Source organism: Maylandia zebra, linkage group LG9 (assembly GCF_041146795.1).
Source record: "Maylandia zebra isolate NMK-2024a linkage group LG9, Mzebra_GT3a, whole genome shotgun sequence".
Lineage (NCBI taxonomy): Eukaryota > Metazoa > Chordata > Actinopteri > Cichliformes > Cichlidae > Maylandia > Maylandia zebra.
Window position 1 is genome coordinate 21,120,004 of NC_135175.1, and position 24,905 is coordinate 21,144,908.

Below are 24,905 nucleotides of genomic sequence, written 5' to 3' on the forward strand. Positions count from 1 at the left end.
CCTCGTTTCAAAGTGTGCTGACTGAAGTGAAGAAGAGAATTCCAGAGTGAGCACAGGGGGGGGTTCGAGCTGTGATCACTGTAGTATGAGAGTGAGTGTGTGTGTGTGTGAGTGCTGCACAGACCTGACTACACTTGTCCCGTCCACAACAACACAACAACAGCACAGCACTTACACAGCTGCACTGGAGGGCCTACAGGCCTCAATGGACGGGGGTCAATACAAACCCTGTGGGGACCGAGGCATAGCAAATCAGGGGGAACAGAGCAGGAGGAGGGGGAGGGGGCGCACTTTCCTCCTAAAGAACACCAAAGTTTAAAGAAAACTTCATTTTTAAAAAATATTTTCTATTCACAGTTATCTCCATCTGCATTTTAAAAACACCCCTACACATTTTACTTTTAAGCACAATCTCTGCAAAGTCCTCATACGCTGTGCATACGCTCTGTAGGGGCAAACGGCGGTGCAGTACCTACCCAGCTCTGGGAGTTTGGGAGCCAGTCCCTATTGTTCAGATCCCTCCTCCTGCTTGGGAAGTGGGAGGACCCGAAAAGGCGTCGCAAAAGGGAGAATTGTTTGAGAGCTCAGTCATCCAAAAACGGCCTTTCAATGTGAGAACTTGGGGGAGCCGAAGAAAATGTCGGTGGCATCGCAGTAAATTACTAAAGCAGCAAAGGCTTTAGAGGGAAAAGAGAAGCGAAAACTGTTGTGTTTTTTTTTCCTTGGGGGACTTAAACGCAGGAGAGACGCGAAGAGAAGATCGCCTGGTTAAAACGAGGTGCGAGCGCCGAGCAGTGCAGTTTTGGTAAGTTTGACCGCTTCGTGCGCTCCGTGTTTTTTACGCTGTTGTTACAGTTTTATACATGAACGTATCGGCTATGTTGCGTGTTTTCCGACTCTTGTGGGCACTTCACCGGCTCATCCGTGACTCTGTTTCAGAGAAATGTGCGACTCTTGGTGTTTGATCACTAGTTCGTTCATGCTGGCGTCTCTGCTTCGATAGCCGCATTTGTTTTGCTTTTTTCCTCCGCTTTCTCCAGCCTTATGATCCACAAAAACTCTGCTACAAAGTTCCCGTGACACAGACGTGCATTATTGGGACGCACCTCGAGGTCAGATTTTGGATTTGAAGTTGCTTTTTATATAAAAAAGGAAAAATTTGACTTTGGTTTCGGACTTAGCCTGCGCCCTGATTGGTCTCGCGTCCGTATTTTCCCCCAAAGTTTTCCCCCACTTTTCTGGCGACTATTTCACCACGATGCGTGTTTATGAAGAGCTACGGACCTCTCGTAACACGTCGCGGAGATTCACGGCTGTGTGTTTAGGTATACTTGCGTTTTTCTTTGGGAAAACGTGTCTACGTTTTGCAGGCCGCAGCCTATAGTCGCTCCCATAGGGTAACAGGAGACAGACATGGTGAGCGCTGCCAGATTTACCCCATATCATCAACATCACCCTCATGCTCAGCATCGTTGTGGTGAGGTATAGAAAAGCGGGTGAGCAGTGACCTCCGATGAGTAGATTTGTAAGGAAGTAGAAAGAACGAGAGCCAATTCTCAGAGTTCTTATAAATAATTAATTTCTTTTTTTACGGTGCTGCTTAGCCATCTTTAAAAATCCTGCCCCTTCCCTCCCCCTGAAGTTTATGTAGTGCTATCAAAGTTGTTGGATCTTAACATAACAGTTTGGTTACGTTTACGCATTAGACCGCAATCTTCTATTTTTTTCCCACAACCCTCCTCCAAGTGCTCAAAAAAAGCCCCGACCAGATTGTATGTTTCTGCTGTCATCAACAAACCCAAACACTGCTACCTGAGTGGAGTCCCACTCACTCCCTCTCACCCCCAAACCAAAGTCCTGGTGTCAGACTAACCTCATTAAAGCCTCCAGTAAACTGGCACCTCTGTTGGTGAGAAACCCTGCATCCTGCCTCGCTGTCAGGAGAGTCTCCCCTGATGCCTTCCCCTCATCCAGGTCTGATTTAATGACTAAATGTTCGTCTTGATCCCCCCACCCGAGTTTTGAGCGCTGGCCAAAGGCTGCATCACCGTGAAGGCTCCCAGGGTGGAGGGAAAGGAGGTAAGGGGTGGAGAGGAGGCGGATGGAGGCCTGCAGAAACAGCCGCAGGGGCTCGAGTTTCCAACCCCAGGTGTCGTTTTGTTATTTGGATTAGTCTACATTTAGCCTCCACTGCCTTGCATGGAGGACGGCTTCGCGATTCAGTGACAGACATGGCATCAGACAAGAGGGCCCGATTGTTCCCGCTGAATCAATGTCACTTGGATTAAAAGTCGAAACGAATGGCCTGGCCTCCTCCAATTAGGCGCACAGCTTCTGGGCGAATTAATTGGTCTCAGTAAAAAAGGAGCCTCTTGTTTGGTAGCAGGGTTTGTTGTTTTTGTTGATCATCTCTGGCAGGCGGGTGGATCAAAGCTGAACTAAATGATTCCTGTCTGATTATCTGCCTGTTTCTCACAGGGCTTTGGCCCCTTTGATTGCTGATGTGGGGAATGGGGGGGGGGGGCAATTATGGGAGTTGCTAATCAATCTTGTGCAATACTAAGCAAAAATATTGGAGCTGCTGCTACTGTGGGCAGAAACTATCATTTTCAAACAGTTTATTTCCCCATAAAAGTTTAAATACCATCATACCATTATTGACTTGTGAACACGAACCACGTGTTAAAGATGGGAGAACACATTTTTGAGCAAACATTTCAGATATTTCTCACAGAAATACGAAATAAGTTCTTAGAAATAAGTCTTCTGATACCAAACTACATTTTCAAAAGTTTTTGGTTATGTTTCTCAAGGCGGTGCCATTTCTCGTTTGTAGATGGTTCGTAAATGAAGACTAACATGCTTTCATACAGTAAAGCAGACTCAATGTATTATGCTGCACCACAGGCATGTTTCAAGCCTCTATAATATGTGTATTACACTGTAATTAATGTTAAAAAAACCATACAATGTTCCTATTAAGTTGCTTTTCTTCTTCTTTTTTTTTTTTTTTTACATTTTTAGGACTGCGAATGAAGACTATATGGACAGGAAGCTTGCTTTATTGTCTTTCGGTTACAGTTTCATGTGGCTGTTACCGGCAGAACCTTCTTTTTCTTCAGTGAAATTAAATTTCATTGATCTTGGTTACCTGCCAGACAGACAGTTTTCCCCTATTTTGCCTGTTGCTGGATAGTTTTCATCCATCCTATAGGAGCTGAGCTTTCGTATGTGTTATAGCCTGTGAGGAAAAGTTACTGTGTGGATTTGGGTCTGCCGCCAACAGAAATAGAGTTTCTCACTCGTATCTTAGCTTTGCTTCCAAATTGACTTTGCCATGTTGAGGTATGATGTAAGATATGAAGGCAAAGAGGACAGGCTTTAACTAACCCCTCATGCAGCCGGGAGTGTTTTCACATCTGGGTTTAAATCAAAGTCTGCAGACATAAATGGATTTTAAAGATGCATTTCAAGATTGCGAATAGCCAGCAGATCCATAAGGACCGCTGTGCGCTCGCACTCGGGTTTTGGGAGCCAAAAGTTTCTCACTGTGGTTCTGAAAAGCACCCATTGTTGTAGTGGGCCATTGTTGTAGTGGGTGTAACATCCGTGTTAATTGACAAAGGTGAAGAAGAAAAAGCTCCATCCTGGGGGCACGCTTTCATCTCTGACAGCAGGTACGCTCATGCAGTCATAACAGCCTGCAGAGAGAATCTGTAGGCCTTTGCTTGTGTGTGTGTGTGTGTGTGTGTGTGTGTGTGTGTGTGTGTGTGTGTGTGTGTGTGTGTGTGTGGTAGCTACCCTCCCATCAAGATCATCTCCTTGCACTGGAATGTATTACTTGTCACCTGCGTGGTGGTTTTGAGATTAGTGCATTAGAAAAAGGGTTACTAAAGACTTGAGAGAGAGAGAAGTGTGACTAGTTTACTTGATAATTTCAGCAGATGTTTTTCTGGGTTAATGTACTTTTCATAAACGAGCGAGGAACACACTCATTGCCAAATAAGGCTGCCTCATTTTCCACTGCCAGACATTATTGGCCTGTTGACATACGGTGCATTAGTCCTCCCGCACTGACAGATTGGAAGCTTGGACTTGAGCCTCGTTCCCTCAGGAGGGTTTCTGTGTCCAGTCAGACATCAGATAACCAAAGAGGGACACCTGGACTGGCAGGTGGCCGGGGTCTAGGCACCTCCCCTGGGGCTGCATACCTCTGTTCTCTTGATCCTGTCAGCCAGGACCACAGAGTGAGAGGGAGAGAGGAATGTGAGGAGGGAGGTGGGCGAAAAAAAGAAAAGGGGGGAACTAGAAAGTTTTGACAGTGTTGGAGATGCTAATTTGGCTGTGATCAAGCAGATTATTGAAGAAGGAATGAAGATAAATTAGATGCAATGAAAGAAAGGGAAAAAGTCTGTTGAACAAGAGATGGTTGTTCAGCTTTTTCCATTACAGAAGCCCGCTTTTAGGCTACGTTTGCAAAACCATATCTGCACGTCTGTGTTCAGTTTATACACATATATGTATATTAAAAACAGCCAGTGTCTTAACAGCTTTATAGAGATTATCCAAAGCCTTTAAACTAGTTGAGTTGATCTGCTTAAAGTAAAAGTTCTTGATTGGATAATGAAGTTACCCAGGGCGTACTCTCATTCTCGCTCTCTTACACAAACACACACACACAAATGCACATTGAGAGTGCGGTATGAGTGTTGTTAGATCATTGATCAACTCCAGACTCTGGTAAGAAAGCTGTGTGTGTGTGCAGACAAATAGTCCTGTGTGTGCAAAGCAGATATTTGGACAAAGATTAGGGGGGTGTTATTACGAGCCAAAAGCAACCCAGACGCTCTAATAGATCATTCACACACATGCTTAAGATTGCATTCTGACTGGAACCGCTCGGTTTAAGCCTCGCAGTCACGTTCCTGCTCTTTCTGCTCTCTTTCATGCACTCAGTTGGAAAAGTTTCCTCCCTTTCGTTGGTTTCCTTAAGTTTCTCACCTTTTGCGTGCGGGCTCGCTGAGTGTGGCGCGCTGAGCCTGCACGCACGCTGGAATAATAAGTGCGTTGTATTCTTTTCTCCAGCTTGTGTTATAGGTCAATAAAAGCGGCAACAACAAAAAAAAAAGCTGGAATCTGGGTTGTATCCCAGAGCTACAACCAATAATCAGATTTAAAGTGTTGCCCCAGAGAGCAAGAACTCATCATCGAAGAATGTCAGACTGGCAGGAGAAGACATGATTCAACAGAATAAATCACTGGGCACCAGATTAGTGAGGTATTGGGCCCCTGAGGTTATCAGTGCTGGAATTTTCCATCGACAGCGCGGCTCTGTCTGCTGTCCAAATTGTATCTGTATGAGGTTTTTATTTTATGCAGGATAATGCACATCCGTGGCCTTGAGTGACAGGACAAATGGTAGCTCTGCTTTACTGCGTCTCACAAATCCTGCTCCTGAAACTGAGAGCTCTCCTTGAAAAGAGCCTCCTCCAGCTGTTTCCCTTCCCAAGAATGTCTTTGAGATGCAGCAGCTTTCACTCGATAACCATGAGCTAGGCGCTATTGCACCATCTCAAACTCAGTTGACGCAGCCGAACCCATCGCCTTCTCTTCACGTTCCTGCCTCTTATCCATTTCCCAATTCATCCTCATGTCTGTTTTTTCCTATAACCTTCTCATTTGGCCTGCTCCTTCTAACTTTACAGTCTTTCTCCATTCCCTCATCTCTCTTTCTGTCACCCCCCCACCTTATCTCAATTTCCTAATGCCTCCTCGTATCTGTTTTTCATATAATATTTCACCCGCTCTGCTTTTCTCTTCCTTCCTTCATCTCCCACTGAGAGTTGTAGGGCCAGTCCCCCCCCCCTCCCGGTTCCTGCTGAATAATGGGGAGAAATTGCTCTTGATTTATAATTGGTTCCATTCACTCTGATGCATGAGCTGCCAAAAGAGTTGGGGGGCCCCCTTTAACCCACCCCGTATCCCTCCTCTCTCCCTCCCCTCTCTCCCAGCGCCGCAGGGACACACAAAGAGCAGGCTGCATATACGTACAGCTATGAAAGTCTATATTGGCATGCGTGAATGCCGCGGCGTGCGTGCGTTTTATTTCTCGGGCTTGGGATAAGTGGTAGCCTGTTTTTTAGCGTGTTGACATTTGGTGTTGGAAAAACTTCCTGAGGTCTGCATATTTATGTGCCTCTGTGAGTATACTTTTACCATGTAATAGGAGTTTGTGTGATTGCTTGCTTATGTGTCACTGAGTGTGTGTGCTTCTTGTGCAAGGAGAGAATGGTTGTGGGTAAATGAAATATGTAACTGCATGCACGCGCGTGTGTGTTTGTGCGATGAGTACTGTGAAATCCTGGGTATTATCCTTTTTTCTATCGGTCCTCCTTTCCTTCTTGGCATCCTTCTATTCTTTTTAAAAAAAATTATTTCTATCATCCTTTTTTATATCCATCCTTCTGTCCTTGTATCCTGCCGTCTATCTTTCTAACATTTTTGCTATGCTTCTATTTGCTTTTGTATCCTTAATTCTATCATCTGTTTCTATCCATCTTTCTGTTCTTCTAGCTTTCTATCTTAATCATTCTCCATATCCTTATTCCATAACAATAATGGATACTATTCCTTATTAATATGGAGTAAGAATATGGAATGGTCTCAGTGTCCTTCTTCCTGTTCTTCTGTACATCTTTCTCTATTCTTTTGTCTTCCTAACCCTGGTATTCTATCTTTTCTACTCCTTTCTTCCTCGCTCCCATCCTTCCAGGTCTAACTAACTCCCCAGGAAGCCTCTATGATCCAGCCCTGTTCCCATGGCCTTGGTGGGCACGCTGGCATCCCACACCAGGCAGAAGAATGTGGGTGGATGTGCTCACCATGGCACCATAATTAGCTCTCCGTGGTTAATTCGGCTTCGTTATCTAAATTATGCAAATGCTTCAGTGCCTAATTGATTAGAACGCCCCCTCCTCTACATGGCAGGCCTGTCCAGATCCCTCTCGTTAATCCCCGAGACGCACTGTAGCTCGTTAGTGTCGGTTTGGGGAGGGGGTGAAGGAGGGCTTGGACGGGCGTATAGCTCGTTAATACTTTGTGAAGCGTGCGTGTGTGTTTGAGAGAGCGTATTATGAAGGAGGAGGGGGTAGGTTCTCAACCTCGTTAGGGATGCTTTTGATGTGTAATTTTTGTGGCATGAGAACGAGTGATGTTTTGAGTGGAGGATTTGAGCTGGCCCCCTCTCCACCTGTTGGGCAGCATTTTTATGCCAAAGGGGACTCCATAATGTCCTCTTGTCTGCGGGGGAGTGGAAAGAGAGGTGGGAATCGATTTTTAGACTTAGACTCTGCCAAGTTTTGGTGTTGAGTTGGCAGAAGGGAAAACAACGGAGGTTGTCCGCTTCAGTTTTTGCATTATCTGCATTATAGTAGAGATGGGCAACATCCAGAGGTACACGCATTAATACTAAAGTAACTAACACAAAACCGCATGTATTTCTGCCCAGTTCTATTCAGATTATATGTACATATTTGAGTTTTGATGTTTTGGGTGACCAAAAAAAAATCCATGTGCAGAGTTAGTGCGGAAACAGCTAAGTGAATAATCTGCAAAACTAGCTGGTTTAACGCTGGCATCTCCAGTGTCAGCATGTGCTCCCTCTCTCCCTTTTATTATTGCAGAAAATGAAGTAAAAATATTTTTGCTTTCAAACTGCGAGTTTGACAAAACAAGACTTTTGATTCTGTCTTTTTGGGGGTTTAGGAAACTATAAATGACTTTCTAAAGTTGGTTAATCGGGTTAGTCAATAATCCATGTAGCTTTTGGGTGAAAATCTTTAGGTGTTGGACTCTAGGTTTAACAGAACAAGGAAGTCATTGACCAGCAGCTAACATGTGACGCCTGTCTCAGTGTTTTCTTGAGAATTTGTTGGAATAAAAATCCCCTTCTCATCTTTTATGTAGTTGCCCTGTGTGATGGTCTAATGGTAAACCGGATGTGGTTGTGTTGGACCATGCGCGTCCTCCTCCTTTACTCAGCACCAAAACCCCGGCCAGGCTAAGAGGCCAGCCAACAGATTGACAGAATGAGGAGAAAATATGTTGAGACATTCAGCGACGCTCTCACACACGCTCCCTCGAACACAGCCGCTCATTGATGAGGCTCTGCTCTCTCCTCCTGCTCGCCTGCCAGTTGACATCCTCTCTATTAATTTGAGTCGCTGTTCAGCTTTCTCAGTCAACCTCTCCACCCACCCACCTACCCCTGCATCCATAAAACCCCCTTCACCCAGCTCACATCAGTCTTTAAAGGCACCGAACTCTCTCTCCTCCTCTCTGCCTCCACAAACTCTCCACACACCACTACAGAAACCTCTTGGTCATTGAGCACCCCCCCACCCCACCCTCCCTCTTCTCTTTGGTCATTGAGCAGGGCCCATCAGCTCTTCCCCGGACCCTTCAGAGTAGCGTCTCCCCTTTCTCCAGGGGTCTGCGGGGTCTTTGTCTGTGCACCGGCTCACTGCTTTACAATGACTCTCCACTCTATTAAGGTGCGTTCTGCCTGTTAGCGTCGCCAGGGGCAACCGGCCTCCCGCATGACAGCTATGCGGCGTGGCATTGTGGGCTGCGGGCCCGAGCGGGGCAGTTGAACCCCCGGCACTCCTAACACTTGACACCGCATGTGTTTATCTAAAGGGGGGGCTTTGTGGTGTTTGGAGAACCTTAAGGGAGGATAGGGTGGGGTGGAGGGGAGCGCACGGGTTGTAAAAAGACGTAAAAACTGGGGGAGGAGGAGGGAGCGCAAGAGGGGACTTTGGGGAGGTGATAAATATTCAACAGCTCAGCTCCTCACGAGAAGTTACTACCCTGATACCCCTTCACTGCCTCCTCTCTCTCCTGTTCGTCTTCTCCGTGCTAGAAAGCAGATGGAATGTGAGAGCTCGGGGAGGAGGCTCCAGTCGGGTTTTATCCAATTAGCAGGGTTGTCAAAATGAATTTATCCACAGAGGCAGGGGCACAATGGGACCGGCAGTGGCCCAGGAGAACGGGGGCCCCGGTGTCTTTACTTAGCACGCTCACAATGAACTTCTGTCAAGTGTCTCTGCCCCACAACGGCATATGAGACACCGGCATACCTACAGCTCGTGATGCATGCCTGCACACCACCGCCACAACCTCTCACTGCCTGCTGTTTGTGCTTTCTCCTCGCCCTCTCCAAACAGGTGTTGGAGTAAGAACCCGCACAGAGTAGCTTCTTCTTCTGGTTTCAGAGTATGCAAAATGGGCCAACATCCGTTTTAATTCAAGTGACGCTTATTTAGGTATCCGAGGGCGAACACGTGACTCTGAGCAGACATCCGTGTGCTTGCCAATTTTTCGTGACCTTGCAGATGCTGCACAACAAGGACACAAAGAATGGATGCCTATTCAAGGCGGACACCATGAGGACACAAAAATGGTATATTGCTAGTTTGGCTGTCCACAGCTATCTGTGTCCAGTAACCAATGGTGTTGGTCCACCGCATGGTAACTCTACTGGAGGGATGGAATGTAATTCTTCCAAAACATATTCCCTCATTTGTGATATGATGAAAGCACTTTGTAAAAGGTTGGCCATCATACAATTACATTCATAATTTTTTCATATGTTTCTGCCCCTGAGGACACTCCCACCTGGATAGAAATGTTTAATCGTACTATTAAGATGATCACTCCTTAGTCCTGAAGGCAAGTTATTAAGTGTTCACAGCAAATTGCAAGTCAAGACACCTTTAAGATCTCCCTGAGATGACCATTAAAATACCACAGCAGTCGAAGATAATCCCTTAAAAACTCCTCCCATGAAAATGAACTTTTTAATCACGATAAACCAAGATGAGTTTAAAGGGTTTGAACAGAACTGTCTGGAAAGGATTTTTTGTGCAATACATGGATATGTGCCATTAAAACATTTTCTCTATTGACACCTTTATAGATGTAATAAGCATCAAAGTCTTTTTTTTTTCTCCCTAAATTTCAAAGGGAACATGAAGGCACTGAGTAGGAAAATCTAAACCTGCTGAAACCACAAGAATGGATCTGATAGAAGAAATCCTGCAGAAACTCTGTTTAATATGGATCTGTAGCAGTGTATATGCACAATTATGCTTATAAAAAGTTGATTTTTCACATTTTATTTAATGCATATGTTGCATGGAGGCCCACCTGTTGCAGGGGTAGGTTGAAAATCTTTCAATAATGTCAGCAAGTTTAGACTTTTTTTATTTCAATACTTAAATGAACAAAATCCTTAATTGAACTAAAAAATAGCTATATTACCCAAAAGATAAATATTAAAACAGCTACCCAAAATCTAAAAATCACAGCGCTGTCATCGTTTGCTGTCTCTTTTACTGGTCTACATCAAAACTGTAGCGAGTCGAGTTTCAGGTCCTTACTGTGACTACAGAAATGGTTCCACTCTAGTCATACTTGTTCAGTGGGACTGGCAGATTTGAACAGTTCACAGAGTTCCCTCTCTTGCACTGTCACTAAAGTATGTCTCATATACCGCAAAGCTGTTCGCACAATGTGTTTGCCATGCGGCGTCGTTCCTCATGGGGTAGGGCTGTAACAAAACAGTCACAGGCATATGTGCGCACAAACAGACACACCAGTGCACATGCACACTGCTTTTAATTTAGGGGAGCTGTCTGTGTGTGTGTGCTCTGTTTTTTATCAGTGTCGCTGATGCGTGGGAGGCTCCTCTTTCCCTCTCTGGCTTCTCTGGGAAGGAGTGATGGAAAAAGTTGGACATGGATGTCAGGGCAACTCTTCATCTTGACGCAGGGTATCCGCTAAGCAAACACAGGACCCAGCTCGCTAATGAATCAGACCAACAGACACACTCAGAGAAGCATGGCTCTTTTTTTTTAAGGGAGTGATATTGTACGAGGTGCCTTTGCAACAAAGCTCTGTCCTTCGTCTGATTGCTAGTGCTTTTATTTTGAAAAGAATGAGAAATCGGACATGTGGGAGGGCTACGCGCTGAGGTAGCGTGTCCCGCTGTGCGTGTAGTTGGTTTATGGTTAGTGACTCTTACAGTCGGGACAGGTGCTCCACAGAGATGTAGGTGTTTTTTATGGGCAGCTGTACTGAGTTGTGTCCATATAGTGACCAGCCACAGAAGCCACAGGCCTTCAGCTCTGCTCCCTCCTGGTCCCCACAGTAGCATGCTGTTTGTTTACAGAGTGATCCCGCTACTGATGAGCCACTTTGTGTGGACGAGTGATTAAATGAAACTGTACATGTATGTAGGGCTGACACTAAGGGTTATCCTCATTCTTGAGGGCTTGTCACAATGAGAGATAAACAGAAGGTCTACACATGTGTGAATCTAGAGAAATCAGTGATTGGAGTTTTTGTCTAACAGGGTATTAATACAAATTTTGCATCAGTGCTAATAGCATTATGTAGAGTTACCACTCAAATCCAGTTCCCTTTTGCTTTTGCGGGGGTTGTAGCATCTTAAAATCCAACACCCAGCAGGAAGCATACAAAAACAACTGGAACACTGGAGCGTTTAGCAGCTTTAAAAAAAGAGAAAAAAGTTCTGTTTCTTGGTGTAAATAAACTCGATTCATTACGGGGCTGACTAATCATTACTGCGCCACGCTGTCTTTTCCACGCAGAGCGCTGCTTTGTTGCTGTTGATGGCATGAGAATTAGTCATCTGAAATTGTTTACACATTCATAATGTGCAATTAAAACGGAGCAGAGAGTGATGTGTGGCCTTGTGGAGCTGTTGCAGCTGCTTTTCCATCACCCTACCGCTCTGCTCGTTTTCATGTGCCAGGCAGCCAAACTTATATATATCTTTTTTTCTTCACTGCTACCATTAGATGATGAAGGTGCACTGTAAAAGTTTCCATTCTCTTACTGTCCTGCCTTGGGACCCTTCTCTGTGTGTGAGCGCGTTGGTGTGCAGGCAGGCTTCATTAATCATCCCCTTTGCCTTATTAAGCTCAGAACAAAAATGCATGTTCAAAGTTGCGTGCCGCTTCCACTTCTGCAGGTTCCTCACGGGACCGTTGTATGTTCGAGGACATGCGTGCATGTGAGGGAGAGAGCGAGTGAGTGGGGAGAAAGGGGAGATTTAGTTTTGCAGGACCACCCTCCTCATCCTGACGGGAAGTTGTTAGTTTAACCTGACAGGAAAGAATTTGGGAAACTTGGCAGCAAGGGGAGAGAGAGAAAAGCTCCCCTCTTTCTATATTAACCGTTAATAGACTAACCATTACCAGCAACTTCTCTATTTGTATTTTAAGTATCCATCTTATCCTCACTCCTTACTTCTAGGATATATATACATTTCCACCCTGTGCCTCCCTCCCTTCTACTACCTCTCATTAGTTGCTCTTTGTCCAAACTCTTGAAAGCAGCCTGTGTGTTTTAGTCTTCTCCTCTATCTTCTTCCCTCTCTTCATACCGCTCTACCTGTATCGGTTACACCTGAGCAGGAAGGTGGAGGGGTCGGGTTACGGCACGCAGAATGAGGGCGCCCCTTTGATGAGCGTGGGCTGGATGGGTGCGGGCGCAGCGGGAGGGGATGGGGTCAACGGTGAGATGGGGGCTGACAGAAAAGAAAGACTTTATTTGTGTCTGGAGTTTTTCTGCTGAGCGCGCCGCCTCGCCTGGCTTGTGTTTCGTTAGCGGCCGCCTGTTCGTGCACGTGTGTATACAAGTAAAATTCAATCAGAGGGAGCTGCGCGCTGTTTAGATGGAGGATGCGTGTCTCGGTGCAGTTCTGCCTGTTTGCTTCAGTCAGGTTTGACTGAAACAAACTGACTAAAGCCTGTTTTGCTCAGAGTCTGTACGTGACCTTTCTAACCACCTCCTGTTGTTGTGTGTTTCAGGGGGTAGTGTATGGAAGATGTCTGGAAAGCAAGACTGGACTCCGTGGATGAAAAAGAGAAGGGCTCCAGTGTTGTGCGCTCTTGGCGCAGTACTGCTGTGCTGCCTGCAGAGCGGCGCTTCACTCACCGGTGAGTAAACAACATTAGCTTGTGAAGTACTGGACCCCACTCTCACTGTAATCCCAGTGCCTATTTCCTCTCTCTGTGTATTAACAGTAAGCAACGTAATAATGAAAATGTTTCCTTTTTCCATCCATCTGTCTTCATGCCCTCAGTCACAATTTGCTGTGGCAGTTTTCTACCTCACTCTACCCTCAGTTACTGAGTGCCTTTACACACCTGATGCACAGTAAGTCCTTGCCAGGGACAAAATATTCTGGCTGAGGCACAGCGAGTGAGATGTTATGTGTCTGGCAGCAGGTACAGCAGTTTATTTGAAAGAAATTGGAAGGCGGGAATAGTGTGCATGAGCTGTTCTTGCCACTAAAAATAATGCAAGTATTGTATGTGGAGCCACGGCGATTAGCTCATTCACTGATTCAAGCAAAATTTGCAACCAAAGAAGCCAAACATTTGTCTGGGAATTTGCTGCTTTTCTTGGTCTGTTGTAGGAAATTTTGTGGTTTAATCACGTCAAACTTTGCTTTGGATTTCCAACTAATCAAGAAAAGAAATGATGGCAAACATACATATCAGTTCCCCGACGTGTAAATATCTTTTATACGCATGCTCACATGAAGAGTTTCTAATTTGCATCTGAATCCTTGTTGTTAATCGTTTCCTCAGACGAGGTGCCGGCGTTCAACGAAGAGCCCACATCCGTGGTGCAGAAGCTGGGAGGCAGCGTCACCCTGCATTGCAGTGCCCGTCCCGCCTCCGCCAACATCAGCTGGCGCCTCAACGGCCATGAGCTGGTAGACGGAGATTTGGGTGTAGTGCTGAGGCCCAGCAGCCTGTTCATCCCAGTTCTCTCCAATCAGACTCTTGGCAGATACCAGTGTGTGGCCAGCACCAGCGCCGGAGCCCTAGCCAGTGTGCCTGCTAACGTCACTGCTGCCAGTGAGTAGCCACCCACACGAAGCTGTGACAAATAAACACAAACAAAGGGGCCCCTTTTTGGTTTGTCAGAATATCCAAAGAACGCGTTGGACTTTTTTTCTTTCTCTCTCTCTAAGTAGAACAAAAGCAGTGAAGGGGCGGCATTTGTTTGCTTTAAACCTTTACCAGTACATCACTGTAAACCTCGTACTTTTCCACTACTTGTGGTTTTGGGGAGAAAAAAAATATAAACCTACTGCAGTTTTGGTCCTTCCAGTGAGAATCTGTTGCACATCAGTAATAAGTGGATTAACTCTGCACAGTCAGGCAGTTTTTCTTCTGTGTACTCAGACAAAAAACAGCTGCGTCAATTTAATAGTGTTAAAATAAATGATTCCCCATGCTGACGTTTTTAGTGCTTTGCTAGTGTACGGTGTTGTATTTGATATCCATTGTGGGACTGAAAAGGGGGCCTGAAACTGTGAAACCTGAGCTGGAGGAATGAAGGGGACCCAGGGGCCAGTCTGAGCAAGTGGGGGGGAGGAAAGGGGACCAGCAGGACTTAGCTTGGAGGCCCCCCTACCTTCATTGGCCCTTTGCTTTCCCCACAACACCACATTCCTCACTGCAGTGCCCGACAGCAGGACTCGCCAGAAGTTATGGCCCCGTAATTGTGCTGAGGGCTGAGTGGAGATAAGAGTGGACAGAGGATATAGGTATACGCCCCAGCAGAGCACACCATTAGCTAGGGGGGTGGGGAGGGTGCTTTTACCAGTATTGTTTTACGCGTAGGGATGTGATGTATGCGGCTGCAGAAACTGGAAGCTGTTTTTAGGCCAGTCGAGACAAGATCCTGACACGAGACGAGACGTGGTGTCACATTCTCTGCCTCCTCGGATCCCTCCACAATCATCTTCACACGCATTTCCCCTCGCACGTTTTTCACTCTTCACCCTGTCACTTTCTCTCAGCTCGCCTCCTTTCATTATCGCCGTCTCCCTCTCTCTCTTTCTCCTCCTCATCCTCCTCTTTTTGTCATCTTCACCTCTCTCGCTCTTATTTTTCTTTGGGTTTTCTCCAGAGGCTGTAGCTACAAAGGCATTAAAAGTTATTGATTGCTCCAATAGTGGATGAATCACACTGGGACAACCACATGTGGAGCCAGTCTGTTCGCCCCGCCTTCCCAAAAAAGCCTCTTTAATTTAATAACTGCTTCTCCTCGGCCACCCCCAAACCGCCTAAGGAACTGCTCCGTGGGGAGTGTGTACGTGCTTGCCTTTCCTTGTGAGCCCTCTTAGTTGTACGCACATGTTTTTTTTGTGATCAGGATACGTTGGCTCCAGACCCTCCACACTATCCGACTCCGAAAAATCTGCGTCTTCTTGGCATCACTTAAAAGCTCCCCCGCTTGAATTCTTGTGCAGACAATCACCCTCCTCCTTTTTTTTTTTTTTTTTTTTTTTTTTTTGCCGTAGAAACATGTATCTGCACAACGTGAACGCACAACACGTTGCTATAACGTGTTATAATTCAGAGACGTGCGCGCGGGACTCCTGTTGCTGCTGCACATAAAGATGATGAATGTACTGTCTCTCTCTCGCTCCTTCTCGCCCTGCCAAGCAGCCGTGGTGCGGGAGGTCTGCTTCACTTTATGAATGCCATCAATCCTCCATCCATGCAGGATGCACTCACAAGAAACATCACATGCGCGCGCTCGCGTGCACACCTGAGAGGCACCCGTGAGGGGATTTTTCTTTTTCCTGTGAAGAATGCGGGGCAGTAGAGTTGTGAGAGGGGGCGTTAAAAGGTGTATATGAAGGAATTTGGGAGAAACAGCCAAGAGAAGGAGGAGGAAGGTGGAGTGGGGAGATATGAGGTGGGGGAAGGGGTGTCTGTAAAAACAGCACCTGATTGATTTTGCAAATGGAGCGCCACACTGCCTATCCTTGAGGTTTTTTCCCCTTCAACACACCCCGCTAAGCTTGACATGTCCTGGCTGGGATTCTCATCTTTCAGAATAAGAGCTGACACAGGCATAGGGTTGTGTTGTGTGTTTGTTGTTAATGTGTGCGTGCGTGTTAGACAATCTCCCCCATTACGCCTATTAAAGCTCCCCCAGGCGCCTGCAGAGGGGGCAGATCCAGCGTGCGTGGTGGATAAATCGACTGCCCGCAGTGCTTTTAGTAAATCACTTTAAAGCCCCTATCAATAGATACTGTTAACTAAACTTTGCTTATTGAATTAATAATAATAATAATAATGGATACTTTATTGATCCCCATGGGGAAATTACTTGTTTTTCTCTGCATTTGACCCATTCACTCAGTGAAGCAGTGGGCAGCCCACTAAGCAGGCGCCCGGGGAGCAGTGTGTAGGGACGGTACCTTGCTCAGGGGTACCTCAGGGTAGCCGTTAAGTGGATTCGAACCGCCGACCTTCCGATCATGGGGCGACCACTTTACCTACTGAGCTATCCCTGCCCCCTTTTAGAGACGTGCGCGCGGGACTCCTGTTGCTGCTGCACAGAGGTGTACAAAGACTCATCAGCTGACTGTGTGTGCATACGGGCAGCTCGGTGTGCCGGGTCCAAGAAAAACACCCCAGTTATAGCAGCTCTGGAAAGAATGGAGAGGCTGTGTTTGTTAAGAATAAATCAACAAAGGCTGGCAGACGTTTAATTACGTTCCTGGAGAAGTTTTATTTATCTTTCATTTCACTGTTGGACGCCTTAATGACAAATTTCTTTGGGTGTTATTTTCCCCTCCTGTGCTGTTCTCTTTGCTCCTGTTTCTTCTCTCTGTCTCATGTTAGGTTCTCTCTGCTTCAAATCTATAAAATGGCAATGAAACCCTATAGGATGGCGCTTTCTCCCCTTTGACCCCTCCCCCCAATGCCAGGCCTCCAGGCCGCTCAGGCAGGGGCTTAGAAGGTCAGGGGGCCAGATAAGTGTCTATGCTGTGCAGACCGTGTGTCTGTGGGACACAGTCACAGCACATGGCCCCGGTAATCCCCACTCCCACCATTTCCCACAGAATCTGACCCGGCTCCAGTCCCCCGGTATAATGTTTGACAAGATTAATGTGGCCTACTCAAATGTTACTGACACCAGAAAAATTAGCTTGAAGTGCTTTCCTAAAATTCCTGCGAATTTCAGCGGATCACGTAAAGACGAGCAGTGGGAAAGAAGTGGAGGTAGAAGTTTTTTTTCCAAAAAGAGGGAACATTAGAGAAGCTGTGGGAATGTGGTTACAACACAGCAAAGTCGGACTGACATGAGAGACACCCAACATGGGAACAGCACAGTTATTATTGCTCTGAATATTGCGGTTTTGTACATCTGAAGCCGAGGAATGACTGTATACATGTGCAGTTAGACGTGATTTACACTGCATATTAAGATGATGAAAGAAGGGTGAAATGTGTTGTAGCTATGAGACGGCGCTGACTTTTCTCCTCATGTCTTTGTTGTTTTTTAGAGCTGCGGGACTTTGAGCCCGATGACCAGCAGGAGATCGAAGTGGATGAAGGCAACACGGCTGTTATTGAATGTCACCTCCCCGAAAGCCAGCCCAAGGCTCAGGTTCGCTACAGCGTCAAACAGGAGTGGCTGGAAACATCCAAAGGTAACCAGCTGCTTTAATCCCTCAAGATCTTTTATAGCATTCACTCTCTCTCCTTAATTCCCATACTATCTTCGTAATTTACCGGAATGCTATAATCCTGCTATCTGACCCATCGTAAAACCACCGATAAGGGCATTATCTGGAGAATGTTGAAACATGGGAATGCAGTTGTTTATTTTTCAAACTATTTACTTCTAAGTTGCCTGGAAGAGAAGAAAAGCTCCAGTGGTTTGTAGCTGGTATGCTGATGATGCCTGGGAGCTGTAGGTACTGATATCTACCTTATCTGTGAGGAAATGAATACCACGTTGAAGAGCATTCACTTGGGTCAGACTCGACAGTGCCACTCTGTGGCTTCAGCTGGAAGTGCAGCTATGTATTGGAATGGCACACAGGGCTCATATTACCCACGCTGTTTCACAACATGGACTCGGTTTTTCTGTGGTTCCTCTTTGTCTCTGTGGTATTTCTGATTATTTTCTCTGCTTTTCTTCTGCACCCCTCTCACTCAGACTTATGTTTTTGTTTGGTCCTGCAGGGAACTACCTCATCATGCCATCAGGGAACCTGCAGATAGCCAATGCCACACGTGATGATGAGGGACCCTACAAGTGTGCTGCCTACAACCCCGTCACTCAGGAGGTTAAAACGTCCACCTCTGCTGATCGTCTGCGCATACGCCGTGAGTCACTATTGCTCATTCAGCATGGCATTCTGGTCTTGCGGGGACGCATTTTACTCGTAGGTGCTCACGCGCACAATGCCTCGATTCTTTCAGGCTCCACATCAGAAGCGGCTCGGATCATTTACCCGCCGGCACCCCGCTCCATCATGGTGACTAAAGGCCAGCGGCTGGTGCTGGAGTGTGTGGCCAGTGGCATCCCAACTCCCCAGGTCACGTGGGCAAAGGACGGGCAGGACCTGCGTCTCCACAACAACACGCGTTTCCTGCTTAGCAACCTGCTTATCGACGCAGTCGGCGAGGGAGACTCGGGCACTTACGCTTGCGGGGCAGACAACGGCATCGGCTCGGCCAGCTCTGCCGTGGTGCTCTATGACGTCCAAGTGTTTGGTGAGTAAAATGAAGTGTTTTTTGTTTGACTCTACAAGGTACTTTTGTTTTGTTTTAAGTTTTTTCCGTGTCATGGATTTAATAATTACATCGACTCCTGTTTGGTGGACTGGCAAGACGGGGTCTGTATGTACAGAGTGTGTGAGAGAGGAGCAGTGTGGGCGGTGTTTTGCAACACAGAGTTGGTGGAGACAGAGCTCTCTATTCTGCACCAGGACTTGATTGAGTGTGTCTAGGTTATGGATGACTGTTTTTACAGTGATTTTCTGTGTGTGTGTGCGTGCGTGCGTGCGTGCATGTTTGTGTATGAATGTATTGTGGGCTCGTCTCTCTGCAGCTGGCTCTAATTAAAGCCAGAGTGCTGCTGTAGCTGTAATGAGCTCTGTCTTTTCCCCCATTCACAAGCAGCCAACCATCAACTAGCTGGCCCAGCCTGGCTCCACACACACACACACACACACACACACACACACACACACACACACACACACACACACTACAACTGTGTTTTCAGAATCGATTAAGTCACTTATCAAGCAAGAACACGAACCATGTTGTTTCCAGCTCATAGTATTTCCACTATAGTTAGAACATTTTGGGGTTTGGATGTTTAGCAAGACAAAAATAGTTATATAAAAATGTAAATATTGGAGATTTTTGGCACTTGTAAAGCAATCTTAAGGAATCAGGAGATCAATTAAGTGTTTTGGTGAACGATTGTATTCACCGAAGCGCCGAAGTTTACCTCGATTAGTAGTTTGGTCTACAAATACCAGAAAATAGTCAAATGTTTCCTAGATCCACACAGATGCATATGCACAGAGTTTCAGGTCGGCCTCCTCACCTCTCTCCTTTGTGTGTTTCTTTTCCCTGCAGAGCCTCCTCAGGTGATGGTGGAGCTGCAGCAGCGGGAAGTCGTGTACGGCGACACGGTGCGCTTCATCTGCCAGGCCCGCGGTAAGCCCGCTCCCTCTGTGATGTGGCTCCACAACGCCCAGCCGCTCGCCCAGTCTTCTCGCCACCGCCTCACCTCCCGGGGGCTGCGCATCTCCAAAGTGGGCCCCCGGGATGACGGGCTGTACCAGTGCATGGCTGAGAACGGGGTGGGCAGCTCACAGGCCTCCGCTCGCCTCATCACCGTATCAACCGGTGAGTGGGTTCAGTTTGGTAATTTGTTGATGATTTTCTTTTATTTCACAGATGTTAGATGTCATCCTTCTTGTTTCGTTACAGGGACTTTATCCCGAGGGAGGCTGCCTTCCATTTACCGCCCGCTCAGCCCAGACAAGGTGCTGAGAGAGCAGCCGCCTGTGAGGCCGGGGGTTGCAGGTGCCATGTTGCCTCTAGACTGCTCAGAATTTCCAGGGTACATGCCTGCAGAAGCCCCCATCATCCTCAGTCAGCCACGCACAGGCAAGGCTGACTATTATGAGCTCACCTGGAAGCCGCGGCACGAGCATGGACCTCCTGTACTGGAGTATATGATAAAATACAGAAAGGTACTGCAAGAAGCTCATCGTCTAAACTTTTTAGAGTCACACATGTGTTCTTGTGTTAGTAACTGAGCCTGCTCTGCCTCTCAGGTGGGAGAACTTCTTGCAGACTGGACCTCCACCAGTATCCCGGGCTCTCTCCATAAGCTGACTCTATCCAAGCTGCAGCCGGACAGCTTGTATGAGGTCGAGATGACTGCCAAGAACTGTGCAGGGCTGGGACAACCAGCCATGATGACCTTCAGAACCGGCAAAGGTACAACAACAGCTGTTATCCTACTAGATTCCTTCAGTCGTCGCGCCAGGTGCTTTTTTTTTTTCATGCCGGGTACTTGTGGTCAGTTCACATCAGCGTGCTGCTGCATAATCTGCCTGTAAAAAAAATAGTCCCCAAGAAATTCCCTTATTTGTTCCGTTTTGAGTCATGTTTGCTAAACACTGAGGCACTTTAAGGTAATCATTATTTTGACAGCTTTAAACACATCTTAACTTTTGACTTCTCAGACTCAGGGAGTCAGAAAGTGACACCAGTCCTTTCCTTTAAAAATGACTTGGAGTATATTTCTTTAAGATGATGTGGTGCCTTATCTCTTTTGTCCACAGGTCGCAAAAATCTGGGAGTGTCAAATGATCCTCCAAAGACTCCCTCTGTCCCCTCACCAAGCCTCTCTCGTAAGCTCTCAACAGTCCTGTGTATTACTGAGACAAACTCCTCTCTGATTAACAATACTAATAAATCTATTACTTTGATTATGAACAGAGCTAGATACAGTTTCACCTTCTCCTTTCACTAACAAGTCTCACTTTCTCTTGCATTTCTGTTCCCTGAAGGATGAGCTCCCAGTAAGTCCTGAACGTGACCGTTGTTGAACTTTCTCTCACTAGTTTGAGTATATTGTCCCTGTTTGTAGCTTCCATTTGACACTCTTCCCTGCTTTTCTTCAGCTCCCGAAGCCCCCGACAAGCCCACGGTCTCCACAGCGACTGAGACGTCGGCGTACGTGACTTGGATTCCTCGCGGTAACCGCGGCTTCCCCATCCAGTCGTTTCGGGTGGAGTACAAGAAGGTGAAGAAGGCAGGAGAGGACTGGGTGACGGCGGTGGAGAACATCCCCCCGTCGCGACTCTCCGTGGAGATCACGGGCCTGGAGAAAGGTCAGCCATCTTCACACCCTCTTTTCAAAACCGTAGCGTTGTTGCTCAAAGCTGTTTACTCTGGCTCGGTGGGGGTGGGGGGAGCAGTAGGACATGTCGTACCATATCATTACAACAATGATGTCCACATAATTACATTCCCATGGTCTGCAAAATTTATCACCATAATGAGTGTTGTTTCAATCATCTCAGTAATTGTTGCCATCAGTCAAAAGCACAGCACAGCATCGCATTTGCTCAAAGAAAACAGACAGTAAAGTGAAAACAAGCCTCATTAATCAGCACAACAATGGGAAAGCGCCACTGGCTGGTTGTAATCCCAGAGATGAACAATGCCCGTTCCTCTCCCTGTAGGTACGTCCTATAAGTTCCGTGTGGTAGCGGTGAACGTGATTGGTTCCAGTCCTCCCAGCGCCCCTTCCAAGGCATACACGGTGGTTGGCGGGAGAACACACGAACGCCCCGTCGATGGACCCTACATTACCTATAATGAGGCCATCAACGAGACCACCATCATTCTCAAATGGACGGTGAGTGTCCAGAAGGAGATTGAGGATTTCAAAAACAAGCTTGCAGTGATTTATAATGTGATTTATTCTCCCCCTCGACAGTACACTCCAGTAAACAACACGCCCATCTACGGTTTCTACATCTACTACCGGCCGACAGACAGCGATAATGACAGCGACTATAAGAAGGATGTGGTGGAAGGGGACAGATACTGGCACTCGATTACGGACCTGCAGCCCGAGACCGCCTACGACATCAAGATGCAGAGCTTCAACGAGAAGGGAGAGAGCGAATTTGGCAATGTCGTCATCCTTGAAACAAAAGGTGAGGTGCTTTGTTGGCGAAAGCTTGTCGCAGTCAGTCGGTCTTGTCTTTTACAAAAGAGTTTCTTTGCTAATAGTTAAATTTTTTCCTCTTTCTCCTTTTTTCTACAGCTCGTCCTAACTCCCAAAAGCCTCTCCCATCAGAGACTCCCACTGACCCTCGGTATGAACCGCCCGGTGTAGGTGTGCCTCGCCCCGGCGACCTCCCCTACCTCATAGTTGGCGTTGTCCTGGGAGCCTTCGTCTTCATTATTGTCGCCTTCATCCCCTTCTGCCTGTGGCGGGCTTGGGCCAAACAGAGTGAGTGCACTTTGCCGTTCCTCGAGTCTTTACAGGGATTAACGTCTTCCCCGTCCACATCCGTGTAATTCCTGTTTTGTCCTCATTTCAGAGCAAACAACCGACATGTGCTTCCCCGCTGTGGCCGCCCCCATGTCGTCATGTCAGTACACCATGGTTCCTCTTCAGGGACTTGCATTAGTGGGCCACTGCCCGCTGGATACTCACATGACTGCTCCACATGGCGTGTACCCCGCCAACGGAGAATACACACCAAATGGCAAACCTAAGCACTGCCTGCCTGGCCTCCAGCAGGTAAAAAAACAAAACAAAAACAAAACTAGGTTTTATACTATCCACGAGTTTTTGTTTGAATATTTAATGTATGCTCGTCTGTCTGTGCAGGATAGTGTGGATTGTGATATGGAGTGTGACACGCTGCTGCAACAGCCCAATGGACACCTGCCTGTTTACCACTATTCTACCAGGTGTGTTTTCATTATAACACTTATTTACTTTTTAATGTACTGGACTAACACCGTAAAATAATTCTACCAATATGAACTAGTGACATTAAAAAAACCTTTTTGTCCTGATTTGATGAGCAAGAAAACTGAATTTTGACCAACAGGCTCAAGAATTTAAACTGAACACCTGGATAAATGTTGAAGAAATTTGTTGGCTGAACATCCCAAACGTCACAACTGGTATGGACAATAAAAAAAAGTCTAATAAATATGTTTTTCTTGTTTTCTTCAGTGGCCCTGATCATCCTGAGCACTCCTGCTATTCTCCAGATGACTCCACTCTCCAGCTCCTCAACTCCCCACATCAGCTTTTAAACTCACAGGACGCGGGAGGTGATGGCGGCTTCTGTGGTGGAGACAAAACGGAGGACATCGCTCCAAGTATGTGAGGATGTCTCCATTAATATCTGCTCATAATGTTCTTCTTTTATTATCAACCAAACGAGCATCTTTTAAGGATGGTGTTGTTGTTGAATCCTCCTGTCATCTTCTCACCATTCCTCTCTCTTTACCGCAGAGCCGGCATCTTTCCCGCTTCTCTCTCTGGAGGACGAAGGGATTTTCACCACATCCTCTTCAGCAGCCACAACGCCACAATCCCAAGATGCAGCTATACAGGAAGTGAACATCCTCCCAAATGAAGCGTCCCCCGAGGACGAGGGGACGGCCAGCGTGACAGATGCATGAGAGACTTAAATAAACCGTAAACAAAAAGAGAGAAAATATTTATTTTTGTATCACAGATATTTATATATTTATGCTTTTGTACATAAGTGTCCGATTATACTGTATATAAGGTTATTTTCATATTGAAAAGAAAGTGACTTTTTATTCATAGATCTCCTCACGCTATGTCACGGACAAAGGGAGTAGTATGTTGTCTTTTTGTCTGTCTGCATTTGAGACCTTTATTCCTTGTGTGAAGAAGAGTCTGGAGTCTCCAGGGACTTCCTCTCAGTTCAGCACTTCACAACTAAACCCTCCCCACCAATCATGTCTTTCCCAGCCTTCCTCCATCCTTAGTCTGGACCTTTTAGGTACTTAGCTTTAGACAGAAACACAATCGGACCCAGTCTGATGCTGTCACAAGGTGCTGTTTAGCTCTGCGATATCACGTTCTCGGTCATTTCTGTATAGCAGTAACACAAATGTATTATGCATTGTTCGTCATTAACAAACTATTAACAAGTGTATGCAACATAAATCATTGTTTCAGTAGTGTACAAGAGATTATATATTGTATAGTTTATTTATTTTGTTTTGGTATATTTTTTTTAAATCACTGAATGGGAGAGATTCTGGAAAATGTCTTTAACTCAGTCATTGATAAGCTGAACTTTATACTGCAACCATTTCTGTGTTTACTTGTTTGCTGGTTACCAAAAGACTGCCAGGTGAGGCTGCTGCGACAGGTGTGTCAGTATTATTCCTCCCTCACTGGTCGGTACATAAGTGTTAGTCTTTGACAGAGACATCTGCAATCAAAATGAAGGAGATCCTGAATCTACACTCCCTTTTTTTTTCTTTTTAAAGTGTAGCTGTTCTGTGGTTGCACATGCTGGAGCACTATTGCATGTAAATAAATGCTTATGAGATTGAGTCGAGTCGTTTGTGAATCTTGAGCATTAGTTCTTTAAGCTTTTTAAAAGTCTTTCAGAAAATTTCTTTGGAAATTGGCTGCTTTTTTACTCATTTTCAGAGAAATGTTTTTGTTTTGTTTTTTGCTTGTCAAGCCACTTAACACTCATAATGAATCATCCAAACATACAAATGGGTGAACCAGGATTGTCTACACACTTATAATTTTAGCAAAAACTCAATTTGTTCACATTTCTTTAGTTGAATCCGCAACAAACTTCACCGATAACAGTTGACGGGTATAAAAGTTTTTTTTTTCCATTAACAAAATGATTCCCAAAAAGCTGTTGACTGTAAAATGCATTCGCAAGACTCAGCAAGGTGTGCAGTGTTCTTCAAAAAAGTGAGGAA

The 24,905-nt window shown here is 46.2% G+C and overlaps 1 protein-coding gene across 2 annotated transcripts; it reads left to right on the top strand.

Moving 5' to 3' along the window:
• Window positions 1–542: 542 nt before the first annotated feature.
• On the top strand, window positions 543–24,515 carry boc (BOC cell adhesion associated, oncogene regulated). Of its 2 annotated transcripts, none has more exons than XM_004546706.3 (18): window positions 543–805; window positions 12,897–13,025; window positions 13,683–13,955; window positions 17,411–17,557; window positions 18,096–18,239; window positions 18,336–18,629; window positions 19,506–19,778; window positions 19,863–20,128; window positions 20,213–20,378; window positions 20,726–20,794; window positions 21,068–21,277; window positions 21,632–21,807; window positions 21,889–22,111; window positions 22,222–22,410; window positions 22,502–22,704; window positions 22,795–22,877; window positions 23,149–23,297; window positions 23,434–24,515. In XM_004546706.3, exons 2-18 carry the CDS (start codon window positions 12,914–12,916, stop codon window positions 23,601–23,603), a joined length of 3,147 nt encoding a protein of 1,048 aa, XP_004546763.2. In that variant the 5' UTR covers window positions 543–805; window positions 12,897–12,913; the 3' UTR covers window positions 23,604–24,515. The 2 variants fall into 2 exon arrangements, with proteins under 2 accessions (XP_004546763.2, XP_012773433.2); XM_012917979.3 differs by lacking the exon at window positions 543–805 and adding an exon at window positions 6,066–6,200.
• Window positions 24,516–24,905: the final 390 nt, after the last annotated feature.

What these genes read in the sequence shown, in the direction of transcription:
- boc (XM_012917979.3), top strand. An exon ending in CTATGACGTCCAAGTGTTTG is followed by an intron (nt 18,630 to 19,505) that starts GTGAGTAAAATG and finishes TTTTCCCTGCAG; the next exon opens with AGCCTCCTCAGGTGATGGTG. An exon ending in GATCACGGGCCTGGAGAAAG is followed by an intron (nt 21,278 to 21,631) that starts GTCAGCCATCTT and finishes CTCTCCCTGTAG; the next exon opens with GTACGTCCTATAAGTTCCGT.